Below are 18112 nucleotides of genomic sequence, written 5' to 3'. Positions count from 1 at the left end.
CTGTAACCAATAGGTAGTATAACGTTTCAGTTTAGGCAGAGGGGTTTCACAACAGAGCTCTGTAACCAATAGGTAGTATAACGTTTCAGTTTAGGCAGAGGGGTTTCACAACAGAGCTCTGTAACCAATAGGTAGTATAACGTTTCAGTTTAGGCAGAGGGGTTTCACAACAGAGCTCTGTAACCAATAGGTAGTATAACGTTTCAGTTTAGGCAGAGGGGTTTCACAACAGAGCTCTGTAACCAATAGGTAGTATAACGTTTCAGTTTAGGCAGAGGGGTTTCACAACAGAGCTCTGTAACCAATAGGTAGTATAACGTTTCAGTTTAGGCAGAGGGGTTTCACAACAGAGCTCTGTAACCAATAGGTAGTATAACGTTTCAGTTTAGGCAGAGGGGTTTCACAACAGAGCTCTGTAACCAATAGGTAGTATAACGTTTCAGTTTAGGCAGAGGGGTTTCACAACAGAGCTCTGTAACCAATAGGTAGTATAACGTTTCAGTTTAGGCAGAGGGGTTTCACAACAGAGCTCTGTAACCAATAGGTAGTATAACGTTTCAGTTTAGGCAGAGGGGTTTCACAACAGAGCTCTGTAACCAAGGTAGGTAGTATAACGTTAACGTTCCAGTCAGTTTAGGCAGAGGGGTTTCACAACAGAGCTCTGTAACCAATAGGTAGTATAACGTTTCAGTTTAGGCAGAGGGGTTTCACAACAGAGCTCTGTAACCAATAGGTAGTATAACGTTTCAGTTTAGGCAGAGGGGTTTCACAACAGAGCTCTGTAACCAATAGGTAGTATAACGTTTCAGTTTAGGCAGAGGGGTTTCACAACAGAGCTCTGTAACCAATAGGTAGTATAACGTTTCAGTTTAGGCAGAGGGGTTTCACAACAGAGCTCTGTAACCAATAGGTAGTATAACGTTTCAGTTTAGGCAGAGGGGTTTCACAACAGAGCTCTGTAACCAATAGGTAGTATAACGTTTCAGTTTAGGCAGAGGGGTTTCACAACAGAGCTCTGTAACCAATAGGTAGTATAACGTTTCAGTTTAGGCAGAGGGGTTTCACAACAGAGCTCTGTAACCAATAGGTAGTATAACGTTTCAGTTTAGGCAGAGGGGTTTCACAACAGAGCTCTGTAACCAATAGGTAGTATAACGTTTCAGTTTAGGCAGAGGGGTTTCACAACAGAGCTCTGTAACCAATAGGTAGTATAACGTTTCAGTTTAGGCAGAGGGTTTCACAACAGAGCTCTGTAACCAATAGGTAGTATAACGTTTCAGTTTAGGCAGAGGGGTTTCACAACAGAGCTCTGTAACCAATAGGTAGTATAACGTTTCAGTTTAGGCAGAGGGGTTTCACAACAGAGCTCTGTAACCAATAGGTAGTATAACGTTTCAGTTTAGGCAGAGGGGTTTCACAACAGAGCTCTGTAACCAATAGGTAGTATAACGTTTCAGTTTAGGCAGAGGGGTTTCACAACAGAGCTCTGTAACCAATAGGTAGTATAACGTTTCAGTTTAGGCAGAGGGGTTTCACAACAGAGCTCTGTAACCAATAGGTAGTATAACGTTTCAGTTTAGGCAGAGGGGTTTCACAACAGAGCTCTGTAACCAATAGGTAGTATAACGTTTCAGTTTAGGCAGAGGGGTTTCACAACAGAGCTCTGTAACCAATAGGTAGTATAACGTTTCAGTTTAGGCAGAGGGGTTTCACAACAGAGCTCTGTAACCAATAGGTAGTATAACGTTTCAGTTTAGGCAGAGGGGTTTCACAACAGAGCTCTGTAACCAATAGGTAGTATAACGTTTCAGTTTAGGCAGAGGGTTTCACAACAGAGCTCTGTAACCAATAGGTAGTATAACGTTTCAGTTTAGGCAGAGGGGTTTCACAACAGAGCTCTGTAACCAATAGGTAGTATAACGTTTCAGTTTAGGCAGAGGGGTTTCACAACAGAGCTCTGTAACCAATAGGTAGTATAACGTTTCAGTTTAGGCAGAGGGGTTTCACAACAGAGCTCTGTAACCAATAGGTAGTATAACGTTTCAGTTTAGGCAGAGGGGTTTCACAACAGAGCTCTGTAACCAATAGGTAGTATAACGTTTCAGTTTAGGCAGAGGGGTTTCACAACAGAGCTCTGTAACCAATAGGTAGTATAACGTTTCAGTTTAGGCAGAGGGGTTTCACAACAGAGCTCTGTAACCAATAGGTAGTATAACGTTTCAGTTTAGGCAGAGGGGTTTCACAACAGAGCTCTGTAACCAATAGGTAGTATAACGTTTCAGTTTAGGCAGAGGGGTTTCACAACAGAGCTCTGTAACCAATAGGTAGTATAACGTTTCAGTTTAGGCAGAGGGGTTTCACAACAGAGCTCTGTAACCAATAGGTAGTATAATAACGTTTCAGTTTAGGCAGTTTAGCAGGGGTTTCACAACAGAGCTCTGTAACCAATAGGTAGTATAACGTTTCAGTTTAGGCAGAGGGGTTTCACAACAGAGCTCTGTAACCAATAGGTAGTATAACGTTTCAGTTTAGGCAGAGGGGTTTCACAACAGAGCTCTGTAACCAATAGGTAGTATAACGTTTCAGTTTAGGCAGAGGGGTTTCACAACAGAGCTCTGTAACCAATAGGTAGTATAACGTTTCAGTTTAGGCAGAGGGGTTTCACAACAGAGCTCTGTAACCAATAGGTAGTATAACGTTTCAGTTTAGGCAGAGGGGTTTCACAACAGAGCTCTGTAACCAATAGGTAGTATAACGTTTCAGTTTAGGCAGAGGGGTTTCACAACAGAGCTCTGTAACCAATAGGTAGTATAACGTTTCAGTTTAGGCAGAGGGGTTTCACAACAGAGCTCTGTAACCAATAGGTAGTATAACGTTTCAGTTTAGGCAGAGGGGTTTCACAACAGAGCTCTGTAACCAATAGGTAGTATAACGTTTCAGTTTAGGCAGAGGGGTTTCACAACAGAGCTCTGTAACCAATAGGTAGTATAACGTTTCAGTTTAGGCAGAGGGGTTTCACAACAGAGCTCTGTAACCAATAGGTAGTATAACGTTTCAGTTTAGGCAGAGGGGTTTCACAACAGAGCTCTGTAACCAATAGGTAGTATAACGTTTCAGTTTAGGCAGAGGGGTTTCACAACAGAGCTCTGTAACCAATAGGTAGTATAACGTTTCAGTTTAGGCAGAGGGGTTTCACAACAGAGCTCTGTAACCAATAGGTAGTATAACGTTTCAGTTTAGGCAGAGGGGTTTCACAACAGAGCTCTGTAACCAATAGGTAGTATAACGTTTCAGTTTAGGCAGAGGGGTTTCACAACAGAGCTCTGTAACCAATAGGTAGTATAACGTTTCAGTTTAGGCAGAGGGGTTTCACAACAGAGCTCTGTAACCAATAGGTAGTATAACGTTTCAGTTTAGGCAGAGGGGTTTCACAACAGAGCTCTGTAACCAATAGGTAGTATAACGTTTCAGTTTAGGCAGAGGGGTTTCACAACAGAGCTCTGTAACCAATAGGTAGTATAACGTTTCAGTTTAGGCAGAGGGGTTTCACAACAGAGCTCTGTAACCAATAGGTAGTATAACGTTTCAGTTTAGGCAGAGGGGTTTCACAACAGAGCTCTGTAACCAATAGGTAGTATAACGTTTCAGTTTAGGCAGAGGGGTTTCACAACAGAGCTCTGTAACCAATAGGTAGTATAACGTTTCAGTTTAGGCAGAGGGGTTTCACAACAGAGCTCTGTAACCAATAGGTAGTATAACGTTTCAGTTTAGGCAGAGGGGTTTCACAACAGAGCTCTGTAACCAATAGGTAGTATAACGTTTCAGTTTAGGCAGAGGGGTTTCACAACAGAGCTCTGTAACCAATAGGTAGTATAACGTTTCAGTTTAGGCAGAGGGTTTCACAACAGAGCTCTGTAACCAATAGGTAGTATAACGTTTCAGTTTAGGCAGAGGGGTTTCACAACAGAGCTCTGTAACCAATAGGTAGTATAACGTTTCAGTTTAGGCAGAGGGGTTTCACAACAGAGCTCTGTAACCAATAGGTAGTATAACGTTTCAGTTTAGGCAGAGGGTTTCACAACAGAGCTCTGTAACCAATAGGTAGTATAACGTTTCAGTTTAGGCAGAGGGGTTTCACAACAGAGCTCTGTAACCAATAGGTAGTATAACGTTTCAGTTTAGGCAGAGGGGTTTCACAACAGAGCTCTGTAACCAATAGGTAGTATAACGTTTCAGTTTAGGCAGAAGGGTTTCACAACAGAGCTCTGTAACCAATAGGTAGTATAACGTTTCAGTTTAGGCAGAGGGGTTTCACAACAGAGCTCTGTAACCAATAGGTAGTATAACGTTTCAGTTTAGGCAGAGGGGTTTCACAACAGAGCTCTGTAACCAACTCAATAAGGAAAACCTGTGGCCAGCGGGAAGGGAGGTTCACAAGTCACATCGAATTTGTCAAATGCTCACTTTACAAGCCTTTAACCTTACCGTGAAATGCTCACTTTTACAAGCCTTTAACCTTACCGTGAAATGCTCACTTTTACAAGCCTTTAACCTTACCGTGAAATGCTCACTTTTACAAGCCTTTAACCTTAACCGTGAAATGCTCAGTTTACAAGCCTTTAACCTTACCGTGAAATGCTCATTTTACAAGCCTTTAACCTCACTTTTACAAGCCTTTAACCTTACCGTGAAATGCTCACTTTTACAAGCCTTTAACCTTACCGTGAAATGCTCACTTTTACAAGCCTTTAACCTTACCGTGAAATGCTCACTTTTACAAGCCTTTAACCTTACCGTGAAATGCTCACTTTACAAGCCTTTAACCTTACCGTGAAATGCTCACTTTTACAAGCCTTTAACCTTACTGTGAAATGCTCACTTTTACAAGCCTTTAACCTTACCGTGAAATGTTCACTTTACAAGCCTTTAACCTTACCGTGAAATGCTCACTTTACAAGCCTTTAACCTTACCGTGAAATGCTCACTTTACAAGCCTTTTTACCGTGAAATGCTCACTTTACAAGCCTTTACCGTGAAATGCTCACTTTTACAAGCCTTTAACCTTACCGTGAAATGCTCACTTTTACAAGCCTTTAACCTTACCGTGAAATGCTCACTTTTACAAGCCTTTAAAGCTTTAACCTTACCGTGAAATGCTTTAACCTTTAACCGTGAAATGCTCACTTTACAAGCCTTTAACCTTACCGTGAAATGCTCACTTTTACAAGCCTTTAACCTTACCGTGAAATGCTCACTTTTACAAGCCTTTAACCTTACCGTGAAATGCTCACTTTTACAAGCCTTTAACCTTACCGTGAAATGCTCACTTTTACAAGCCTTTAACCTTACCGTGAAATGCTCACTTTACAAGCCTTTAACCTTACTGTGAAATGCTCACTTTTACAAGCCTTTAACCTTACCGTGAAATGTTCACTTTACAAGCCTTTAACCTTACCGTGAAATGCTCACTTTACAAGCCTTTAACCTTACCGTGAAATGCTCACTTTACAAGCCTTTAACCTTACCGTGAAATGCTCACTTTACAAGCCTTTAACCTTACCGTGAAATGCTCACTTTTACAAGCCTTTAACCTTACCGTGAAATGCTCACTTTTACAAGCCTTTAACCTTACCGTGAAATGCTCACTTTTACAAGCCTTTAACCTTACCGTGAAATGCTCACTTTACAAGCCTTTAACCTTACCGTGAAATGCTCACTTTTACAAGCCTTTAACCTTACCGTGAAATGCTCACTTTTACAAGCCTTTAACCTTACCGTGAAATGCTCACTTTACAAGCCTTTAACCCACAATGCAGTTCAAGAAATAAGATTTAAAAAATATTTACCAAATAAACTAAAGTTAAAAATAAAAAAAAGTTATAAAATGACATGACAATAACGAGGCTATATAGAGGGGGCACGGGTACCAAGTCAATGGGTACAGGTTAGTTGAGGTCATTTGTAAAGCCCAACAGAGCTCTAACCAACACGAGGAAGGAAACTGAGTGTTGTGAAACCAGATGGACCTAAAACAGAACGTGAGCTGGCAGATCAGGCTGGTTTAACCAAGGAAACTGAGTGTTGTGAAACCAGATGGACCTAAAACAGAACGTGAGCTGGCAGATCAGGCTGGTTTAACCAACACGAGGAAGGAAACTGAGTCTGGATTCTTTTAGAATTCTACGAAACAAACATCTCTCCTGAGATTCACCAACCGGGTAACTTCATGAATGCAGTAAATTAACCGAGATTATTAATTCAGAATATTTTAATGATTGTCGTTATTTACACATTTACACACAAGATCGAACAGAAAAGTCAAAAACCTCAGTTCATTCAATGTACATAATCAAAATAAAAGTCGACTTGGTACTTCCTGTCCCACTGTAGAGAGAAGGATGGTTCCTGGGTTGAGGAGGAGCAGGGTCTTGGTCAACAGGACGAAAAACAGCCAGGCAGGACCTCAATCTGCCCAATAACAAAACGCATGACTTTCCTTTGTGTTCTACTGAACCCCAGGTGCCCTGTTACTCCACACAGTCCCATCTCTGTCGAGGACGCACTCTGTCGAGGACGCACTCTGTCGAGGACGCACTCTGTCGAGGACGCACTCTGTCGAGGACTCTCTGTCGAGGACGCACTCTGTCGAGGACGCACTCTGGAGGACGCAGGTCTACCACTCCCTTCTCTTACGATTAGCATTCCAAGGGTGCCTCTCAAATGGCCCCTTACCCCCCCCCCACCTTACATAGCGGCCCACTCAGAGCCCTATGGGCCCCTGGTCGACAGTAATGTACTCTACAGAGGATAGAGTAACCACATAGACCTAGTCACCGGACCTGACCAGCTGATTCAGGGACACGAAAGGGTTCTCCTCAAAGAATGGAAGAGGGGGCGCAGTGCCACCTTGTGGACTAGCAGCGCCACTACGTAAAATTAAATTAAAATAAAGAAAACAAGTTCTTTTTTTAAACTTTATTTATCATTCAAGGCCTTTTTTGTTGCTCCAGATTGCAGGAAATGGCCGTTACCAAAGTGCCAAAGGGGGGGGTTTATCTTTTGGCCTAGCACAACACAGCTGATTCAAATGATCAAAGCTTCTCCTGCTCCACGGTCTGCATAACCTCCTGCTGCTCCATGGTGTGAATAACCTCCTGCTGCTCCATGGTCTGAATAACCTCCTGCTGCTCCATGGTCTGAATAACCTCCTGCCCTCCATCTCCCTCCTGCTGCTCCACGGTCTGCATAACCTCCTGCTGCTCCATGGTCTGCATAACCTCCTGCTGCTCCATGGTCTGAATAACCTCCTGCTGCTCCATGGTCTGAATAACCTCCTGCCCTCCATCTCCCTCCTGCTGCTCCATGGTCTGAATAACCTCCTGCTGCTCCATGGTCTGAATAACCTCCTGCTGCTCCATGGTCTGAATAACCTCCTGCTGCTCCATGGTCTGAATAACCTCCTGCTGCTCCATGGTCTGAATAACCTCCTGCTGCTCCATGGTCTGAATAACCTCCTGCTGCTCCATGGTCTGCATAACCTCCTGCTGCTCCATGGTCTGAATAACCTCCTGCCCTTCATCTCCCTCCATCTTCACCCCCCCAGGCAGCACACTTTGCTGGGACAGCACATAGTTCACCACCTGCATGATACTCTGGTCTGACAAGGTCGCGACCCCGTCACCCTGAACGGCCTGAACCGCCTCCACCGTCTCCTCCGTGATCAGCACCGTCTCGATCTCCTCGGCCGGCGGCGCCTGGACGGGCCGGAGCTCGGGGGGGAGATCAGACTCCAGGATGGAGATGGCGTGTTCCACCTGAGTACCCTGGTTGTGAAACTGTAGCGTATCTTTCTCCAGCATGATCTTACCAGGCAGGAGGTCGCCGTGGTACTTGGTCATGTGCTTCCGTAGGGAGCGGGCATCGATGTGGGCTTCCTGGCACTCGGGGCACACGTAAGGGCGCTCGCCGGTGTGGGTGCGCACGTGTCTCTTCAGAGAGCGGGCGTCGGCCCAGGCTACGCCACACGTCAGACACTCAAAGGGTTTGACTCCTGAGAGAAGAGGACAGGTGTTAAAAAGACAGGGAAACATACATCACTACGTTGTACTCCTCTAGCCAACCAATCAACACATCTCTATACTCCTCTAGCCAACCAATCAACACATCTCTATACTCCTCTAGCCAACCAATCAACACATCTCTATACTCCTCTAGCCAACCAATCAACACATCTCTATACTCCTCTAGCCAACCAATCAACACATCTCTATACTCCTCCAGTCAACCAATCAACACATCTCTATACTCCTCCAGTCACCCAATCAACATCTCTATACTCCTCCAGCCACCCAATCAACACATCTCTATACTCCTCCAGCCACCCAATCAACACATCTCTATACTCTTCCAGCCAATCAACATCTCTATACTCCTCCAGCCACCCAATCAACACATCTCTATACTCCTCCAGTCACCCAATCAACATCTCTATACTCCTCCAGCCACCCAATCAACACATCTCTATACTCCTCCAGTCACCCAATCAACACATCTCTATACTCCTCCAGCCACCCAATCAACACATCTCTATACTCCTCCAGCCAATCACCATCTCTATACTCCTCCAGCCACCCAATCAACCCATCTCTATACTCCTCCAGCCAATCAACATCTCTATACTTCTCCAGTCACCCAATCAACACATCTCTATACTCCTCCAGTCACCCAATCAACACATCTCTATACTCCTCCAGTCACCCAATCAACATCTCTATACTCCTCCAGTCACCCAATCAACACATCTCTATACTCCTCCAGTCACCCAATCAACACATCTCTATACTCCTCCAGTCACCCAATCAACACATCTCTATACTCCTCCAGCCAACCAATCAACACATCTCTATACTCCTCCAGTCACCCAATCAACACATCTCTATACTCCTCCAGCCAATCACCATCTCTATACTCCTCCAGCCACCCAATCAACACATCTCTATACTCCTCCAGCCACCCAATCAACACATCTCTATACTCCTCCAGCCACCCAATCAACATCTCTATACTCCTCCAGTCACCCAATCAACATCTCTATACTCCTCCAGTCACCCAATCAACATCTCTATACTCCTCCAGTCACCCAATCAACATCTCTATACTCCTCCAGTCACCCAATCAACACATCTCTATACTCCTCCAGTCACCCAATCAACACATCTCTATACTCCTCCAGTCACCCAATCAACACATCTCTATACTCCTCCAGTCACCAATCAACACATCTCTATACTCCTCCAGTCACCCAATCAACACATCTCTATACTCCTCCAGTCACCAATCAACACATCTCTATACTCCTCCAGCCAACCAATCAACACATCTCTATACTCCTCCAGTCAACCAATCAACACATCTCTATACTCCTCCAGTCACCCAATCAACACATCTCTATACTCCTCCAGTCACCCAATCAACACATCTCTATACTCCTCCAGTCACCCAATCAACACATCTCTATACTCCTCCAGTCACCCAATCAACACATCTCTATACTCCTCCAGTCACCCAATCAACACATCTCTATACTCCTCCAGTCACCCAATCAACACATCTCTATACTCCTCCAGTCACCCAATCAACACATCTCTATACTCCTCCAGTCACCCAATCAACACATCTCTATACTCCTCCAGTCACCCAATCAACACATCTCTATACTCCTCCAGTCACCCAATCAACACATCTCTATACTCCTCCAGTCACCCAATCAACACATCTCTATACTCCTCCAGCCAACCAATCAACACATCTCTATACTCCTCCAGTCACCCAATCAACACATCTCTATACTCCTCCAGTCACCCAATCAACACATCTCTATACTCCTCCAGCCAACCAATCAACACATCTCTATACTCCTCCAGTCACCCAATCAACACATCTCTATACTCCTCCAGTCACCCAATCAACACATCTCTATACTCCTCCAGTCACCCAATCAACACATCTCTATACTCCTCCAGTCACCCAATCAACACATCTCTATACTCCTCCAGTCACCCAATCAACACATCTCTGTACTCCTCCATCCAACCAATCAACACATCTCTATACTCCTCCAGCCAACCAATCAACACATCTCTGTACTCCTCCAGTCACCCAATCAACACATCTCTATACTCCTCCAGCCAACCAATCAACACATCTCTATACTCCTCCAGCCAACCAATCAACACATCTCTGTACTCCTCCAGTCACCCAATCAACACATCTCTATACTCCTCCAGCCAACCAATCAACACATCTCTATACTCCTCCAGCCAACCAATCAACACATCTCTGTACTCCTCCAGCCAACCAATCAACACATCTCTATACTCCTCCATCCAACCAATCAACACATCTCTATACTCCTCCAGTCACCCAATCAACACATCTCTATACTCCTCCAGTCACCCAATCAACACATCTCTATACTCCTCCAGTCACCCAATCAACACATCTCTATACTTCTCCAGCCAACCAATCAACACATCTCTATACTTCTCCAGCCACCCAATCAACACATCTCTATACTCCTCCATCCAACCAATCAACACATCTCTATACTCCTCCAGTCACCCAATCAACACATCTCTATACTCCTCCAGCCAACCAATCAACACATCTCTATACTCCTCCAGTCACCCAATCTCTATACTCCTCCATCCAACCAATCAACACATCTCTATACTCCTCCAGCCAACCAATCAACACATCTCTATACTCCTCCAGCCAACCAATCAACACATCTCTATACTCCTCCAGTCACCCAATCAACACATCTCTATACTCCTCCATCCAACCAATCAACACATCTCTATACTCCTCCATCAACCAATCAACACATCTCTATACTCCTCCAGTCACCCAATCAACACATCTCTATACTCCTCCAGTCACCCAATCAACACATCTCTATACTCCTCCAGTCACCCAATCAACACATCTCTATACTCCTCCAGCCACCCAATCAACACATCTCTATACTCCTCCAGTCACCCAATCAACACATCTCTATACTCCTCCAGTCACCCAATCAACACATCTCTATACTCCTCCAGTCACCCAATCAACATCTCTATACTCCTCCAGCCACCCAATCAACATCTCTATACTCCTCCAGTCACCCAATCAACATCTCTATACTCCTCCAGTCACCCAATCAACACATCTCTATACTCCTCCATCCAACCAATCAACACATCTCTATACTCCTCCATCCAACCAATCAACACATCTCTATACTCCTCCAGCCAACCAATCAACACATCTCTATACTCCTCCAGTCACCCAATCAACACATCTCTGTACTCCTCCAGTCACCCAATCAACACATCTCTATACTCCTCCAGTCACCCAATCAACATCTCTATACTCCTCCAGTCACCCAATCAACACATCTCTATACTCCTCCATCCAACCAATCAACACATCTCTATACTCCTCCAGTCACCCAATCAACACATCTCTATACTCCTCCAGCCAACCAATCAACACATCTCTATACTCCTCCAGCCAACCAGTCAACACATCTCTGTACTCCTCCAGCCAACCAATCAACACATCTCTATACTCCTCCATCCAACCAATCAACACATCTCTATACTCCTCCAGTCACCCAATCAACACATCTCTATACTCCTCCAGCCAACCAATCAACACATCTCTATACTCCTCCAGCCAACCAATCAACACATCTCTGTACTCCTCCAGCCAACCAATCAACACATCTCTATACTCCTCCAGCCAACCAATCAACACATCTCTATACTCCTCCAGTCACCCAATCAACACATCTCTATACTCCTCCATCCAACCAATCAACACATCTCTATACTCCTCCATCCAACCAATCAACACATCTCTATACTCCTCCAGCCAACCAATCAACACATCTCTATACTCCTCCAGTCACCCAATCAACACATCTCTGTACTCCTCCAGTCACCCAATCAACACATCTCTATACTCCTCCAGTCACCCAATCAACACATCTCTATACTCCTCCAGTCACCCAATCAACACATCTCTATACTCCTCCAGTCACCCAATCAACACATCTCTATACTCCTCCAGCCACCCAATCAACATCTCTATACTCCTCCAGTCACCCAATCAACACATCTCTATACTCCTCCAGTCACCCAATCAACATCTCTATACTCCTCCAGTCACCCAATCAACACATCTCTATACTCCTCCAGCCACCCAATCAACATCTCTATACTCCTCCAGTCACCCAATCAACATCTCTATACTCCTCCAGTCACCCAATCAACATCTCTATACTCCTCCAGTCACCCAATCAACACATCTCTATACTCCTCCAGCCACCCAATCAACATCTCTATACTCCTCCAGTCACCCAATCAACACATCTCTATATGACCAGTGGATTTACTGTTTTAGACAGAGACAATAATTAGACCCAGTTGAACAGTGTTGTTTGCATCTTATATCGGTTTGAGATGCTGTTCTCATTGGCTCTCATAGACGGTCCCATCTCAGGATTGGTTACATTTCTCCAGTCCCATCCCTCAGGTTTATAGCAAACCAAGTGGCAGGGCTGCCATTAGGTTGAAGAATGATAGATTGTGGATGTGTGAGTGTGTGAGTGTGTGTCTCACCCTGGTGGTTGTTCATGTGTCGTCTGTACTCTCTGAGCTGGGTGAACTTCCTGCCACAGTGTTCACACTCTCTCTCTAGGTTCTGCTTGACTCGGCCCTTCTTGCCGTGCGTGGCCTTCTTCACGTGTCTCCGGAACAGTGCCTTCTCAAAGAACTCCTTACCGCAGACGTTACACCTACAGGACAGAGAAGCGTTATATAAATAACCCGTATTACATCAACAGGTGTCGAAGTGCTTTAACCGGGCTGCCTCACTCATTTTTTATTTTATTTTATTTCACCTTTATTTAACCAGGTAGGCTAGTTGAGAACAAGTTCTCATTTGCAACTGCGACCTGGCCAAGATAAAGCATAGCAGTGTGAACAGACAACACAGAGTTACACATGGAGTAAACAATTAACAAGTCAATAACACAGTAGAAAAAAAAATGGGCAGTCTATATCCAATGTGTGCAAAAGGCATGAGGAGGTAGGCGAATAATACAGTTTTGCAGATTAACACTGGAGTGATAAATGATCAGATGGTCAGGTACAGGTAGAGATATTGGTGTGCAAAAGAGCAGAAAAGTAAATAAATAAAAAACAGTATAAAAACAGTATGGGAATGAGGTAGGTGAAAATGGGTGGGCTATTTACCAATAGATTATGTACAGCTGCAGCGATCGGTTAGCTGCTCGGATAGCTGATGTTTGAAGTTGGTGAGGGAGATAAAAGTCTCCAACTTCAGAGATTTTTGCAGTTCGTTCCAGTCACGGGCAGCAGAGAACTGGAACGAAAGGCGGCCGAATGAGGTGTTGGCTTTAGGGATGATCAGAGAGATACACCTGCTGGAGCGCGTGCTACGGATGGGTGTTGCCATCGTAACCAGTGAACTGAGATAAGGCAGGGCTTTACCTAGCATGGACTTGTAGATGACCTGGAGCCAGTGGGTCTGGCGACGAATATGTAGTGAGGGCCAGCCGACTAGAGCATACAAGTCGCAGTGGTGGGTGGTATAAGGTGCTTTAGTGACAAAACGGATGGCACTGTGATAGACTGCATCCAGTTTGCTGAGTAGAGTGTTGGAAGCCATTTTGTAGATGACATCGCCGAAGTCCAGGATCGGTAGGATAGTCAGTTTTACTAGGGTAAGCTTGGCGGCGTGAGTGAAGGAGGCTTTGTTGCGGAATAGAAAGCCGACTCTTGATTTGATTTTCGATTGGAGATGTTTGATGTGAGTCTGGAAGGAGAGTTTGCAGTCTAGCCAGACACCTAGGTACTTATAGATGTCCACATATTAAATGTCGGAACCATCCAGGGTGGTGATGCTGGTCAGGCGTGCTGGTCGGGCATGCGGGTGCAGGCAGCGATCGGTTGAAAAGTATGCATTTGGTTTTACTCGCGTTTAAGAGCAGTTGGAGGCCACGGAAGGAGTGCTATGGCATTGAAGCTCGTTTGGAGGTTAGATAGCACAGTGTCCAATGACGGGCCAAAAGTATATAGAATGGTGTCGTCTGCGTAGAGGTGGATCAGGGAATCGCCCGCAGCAAGAGCAACATCATTGATATATACAGAGAAAAGAGTCGGCCCGAGAATTGAACCCTGTGGCACCCCCATAGAGACTGCCTGAGGACCGGACAACATGCCCTCCGATTTGACACACTGAACTCTGTCTGCAATGTAATTGGTGAACCAGGCAAGGCAGTCATCCGAAAAACCGAGGCTATTGAGTCTGCCGATAAGAATATGGTGATTGACAGAGTCGAAAGCCTTGGCGAGGTCGATGAAGACGGCTGCACAGTACTGTCTTTTATCGATGGCGGTTATGATATCGTTTAGTACCTTGAGTGTGGCTGAGGTGCACCCGTGACCGGCTCGGAAACCAGATTGCACAGCGGAGAAGGTACGGTGGGATTCGAGATGGTCAGTGATCTGTTTGTTGACTTGGCTTTCGAAGACCTTAGATAGGCAGGGCAGAATGGATATAGGTCTATAACAGTTTGGGTCCAGGGTGTCTCCCCCTTTGAAGAGGGGGATGACTGCGGCAGCTTTCCAATCCTTGGGGATCTCAGACGATATGAAAGAGAGGTTGAACAGGCTGGTAATAGGGGTTGCGAAAATGGCGGCAGATAGTTTCAGAAATAGAGGGTCCAGATTGTCAAGCCCAGCTGATTTGTACGGGTCCAGATTTTGCAGCTCTTTCAGAACATCTGCTATCTGGATTTGGGTAAAGGAGAACCTGGAGAGGCTTGGGCGAGGAGCTGCGGGGGGGACAGAGCTGTTGGCCGAGGTTGGAGTAGCCAGGCGGAAGGCATGGCCAGCCGTTGAGAAGTGCTTATTGAAGTTTTCGATAATCATGGATTTATCGGTGGAGACCGTGTTCCCTAGCCTCAGTGCAGTGGGCAGCTGGGAGGAGGTGCTCTTGTTCTCCATGGACTTCACTCATTCGACAGAGAAGACCGACTATAGACTAGGTCAAAGCTGACGGCTGTGAACGTGGGGACTCACCTGTAAGGCATTAGTGGGGACTCACCTGTAAGGCATTAGTGGGGACTCACCTGTAAGGCATTAGTGGGGACTCACCTGTAAGGCATTAGTGGGGACTCACCTGTAAGGCATTAGTGGGGACTCACCTGTAAGGCATTAGTGGGGACTCACCTGTAAGGCTCTGCCACGCTGTGGGACTTGACATGGGAGTACCAGTCCTTCTTCCAGCTGTACGACTTCCCACAGATCTGATACAATACAGAACATTATCGAACAATAGCACCTCACGATATGAAAGAACCTAATAATATCATCTAATAACATCTAATAACACAATCTAACAATCTAATCTAATAACAATCTAATCTAATAACAACCTAATCTAATAACAATCTAATAACAATTTAATAACAATCTAATCTAATAACAATCTAATAACAATCTAATAACAATCTAATCTAATAACAATCTAATAACAATCTAATCTAATAACAATCTAATAACAATCTAATAACAATCTAATAAATCTAATCTAATAACAATCTAATCTAATAACAATTTAATAACAATCTAATCTAATAACAATCTAATAACAATCTAATAACAATTTAATAACAATCTAATCTAATAACAATCTAATAACAATCTAATAACAATTTAATAACAATCTAATCTAATAACAATCTAATAACAATCTAACATATTCTAATAACACAATATCAATCTAATATAACAACATAATGACTATTCCCCACCTGACACTGGAAGGGCTTGAGTCTCAGGTGTTTGTTCATGTGCTGCTGCAGGTCTTTGGCCTCAAAGAAACTTCTATCACAGCTGGAGGAGGGATACAGTCATGATGTGTAGAACAGAGCATCTGCACGAAGCCATCACACACACACACACACACACACACACACACACACACACACACACACACACACACACACACACACACACACACACACACACACACACACACACACACACACACACACACACACACACACACACACACGACTTTTTCCAGCAGCGGTGGAAAGTTAGCGTGGGAGGGGGGAGTGGTTTACGGGGCGTGGACAATGGCGTTGTCTCCAACCTACATTTTGGAGGCCATCCTCTTTTTTTAAATGTTACCTTTATTTAACTAGGCAAGTCAGTTAAGAACAAATTCTTATTTTCGATGATGGCCTAGGAACAGTGGGTTAACTGCCTGTTCAAGGGCAGAACGACAGATTTTGTACCTTGTCAGCTCTGGGATTTGAACTTGCAACCTTTCGGTTACTAGTCCAATGCTCTAACCACTAGGCTACGCTGCCGCCCATTTTGTCTCTTGGCCACAGAGACAAAATGTTGCTGTTTTAAAAGCTAGTTTCCTGCAATTAAAAAATAATAAAATCACAAGATTTTAAAAAATAAAATAAAAAAGCAGTTTTACACCGAATTTCCTGCAATTCTACACATTATACCATGACTTCTGCTGTCTGAGTGACGCAAACGTTATCAAACAAAATGGAGGCCCCATGCCTCAAAATTTTGGGAATTTTAGATTCTCCCCGACAGTCTAGTTTCTATTTTGGTGTGTTTTTAGTTCTCAAACATGATCTTATTTAAAAAATATATACATCTCCATGATCTTTTCTACATATTTGATATCTAGTTTAAGTTGTATAAGTTTACACTGAAAACGTTTAACACCATTCCTTAAAATATTTTAAATATTTACACAAATAAATAAATAATAAATAATAATAAAAATAATAAATAATAATAAATACTAATAAATAACAATAATAATAAATAAATAATAATAACAAATAATAATAAACAATAAGAATACATAATAATAATAAATACTAATAAATAACAATAATAATAAATACTAATAAATAACAATAATAATAAATAAATAATAATAACAAATAATAATAAACAATAAGAATACATAATAATAATAATAATAAATAATAATAACTAAATAATCAATAGTAATAATAAATAATAATAACTAAATAATCAATAGTAATAATAAATAATAATAACAAATAATAATAAACAATAAGAATACATAATAATAGTAATAATAAATAATAATAACTAAATAATCAATAGTAATAATAAATAATAATAACTAAATAATCAATAGTAATAATAAATAATCAATAGTAATAATAAATAATAATAACTAAATAATCAATAGTAATAATAAATAATAATAACTAAATAATCAATAGTAATAATAAATAATAATAACTAAATAATCAATAGTAATAATAAATAATAATAACTAAATAATCAATAGTAATAATAAATAATAATAACTAAATAATCAATAGTAATAATAAATAATAATAACTAAATAATCAATAGTAATAATAAATAATAATAACTAAATAATCAATAGTAATAATAAATAATAATAACTAAATAATCAATAGTAATAATAAATAATAATAATAATAAATAAATAATCAATAGTAATAATAAATAATTATAATAAATAATAAATAATAATAACTAAATAATCAATAGTAATAATAAATAATAATAATAATAAATAATAAATAAATAACTCATTATAGGGGAAACACTGCAGCACACGCAGCTACCAGAATCAGAGAGTGTTTATGAGAGAAGCAGATCCTTACTGACTACAGGGGAACCCTCGTACGTCAGGTCTGGGCTGGTGCCTCTTTAAGTGTTTACTCAGACCAGAGGCTCGGTGGAACGACCTTCCACACTGGGTACAGAGATACTTAGATTCACCTGGAAGACATTTAACAGAGATACTTAGATTCACCTGGAAGACATTTAACAGAGATACTTAGATTCACCTGGAAGACATTAAACAGAGATACTTAGATTAACCTGGAAGACATTTAACAGAGATATTTAACAGAGATACTTAGATTCACCTGGAAGACATTTAACAGAGATATTTAGATTCACCTGGAAGACATTAAACAGAGATACTTAGA

General features: G+C 42.5%; 1 protein-coding gene across 4 annotated transcripts in view; it reads right to left on the bottom strand.

Moving 5' to 3' along the window:
- Positions 1 to 6250: 6250 nt before the first annotated feature.
- LOC123997128 (zinc finger and BTB domain-containing protein 11-like) overlaps positions 6251 to 18112 on the bottom strand; it is a 33331-nt gene continuing 21469 nt past the window's right edge. For 2 of the 4 annotated variants that reach the window (XM_046301202.1, XM_046301203.1), the window contains exons 8-12: positions 17783 to 17900; positions 15890 to 15971; positions 15306 to 15382; positions 12669 to 12844; positions 6251 to 8050 (exon numbers count right to left, since the gene is read on the bottom strand). In XM_046301202.1, coding sequence (XP_046157158.1) covers positions 7092 to 8050; positions 12669 to 12844; positions 15306 to 15382; positions 15890 to 15971; positions 17783 to 17900 — 1412 coding nt within the window. In that variant the 3' untranslated portion in view covers positions 6251 to 7091. The remainder of the gene's footprint in view (positions 8051 to 12668; positions 12845 to 15305; positions 15383 to 15889; positions 15972 to 17782; positions 17901 to 18112) is intronic. The other 2 variants (XM_046301204.1, XM_046301205.1) reach the window with 2 other exon arrangements.

Source organism: Oncorhynchus gorbuscha, linkage group LG15, assembly GCF_021184085.1.
Source record: "Oncorhynchus gorbuscha isolate QuinsamMale2020 ecotype Even-year linkage group LG15, OgorEven_v1.0, whole genome shotgun sequence".
NCBI lineage: Eukaryota > Metazoa > Chordata > Actinopteri > Salmoniformes > Salmonidae > Oncorhynchus > Oncorhynchus gorbuscha.
The sequence above is the reverse complement of the archived record's forward strand: the minus strand, read 5'-3'. Positions and strand labels throughout refer to the sequence as shown.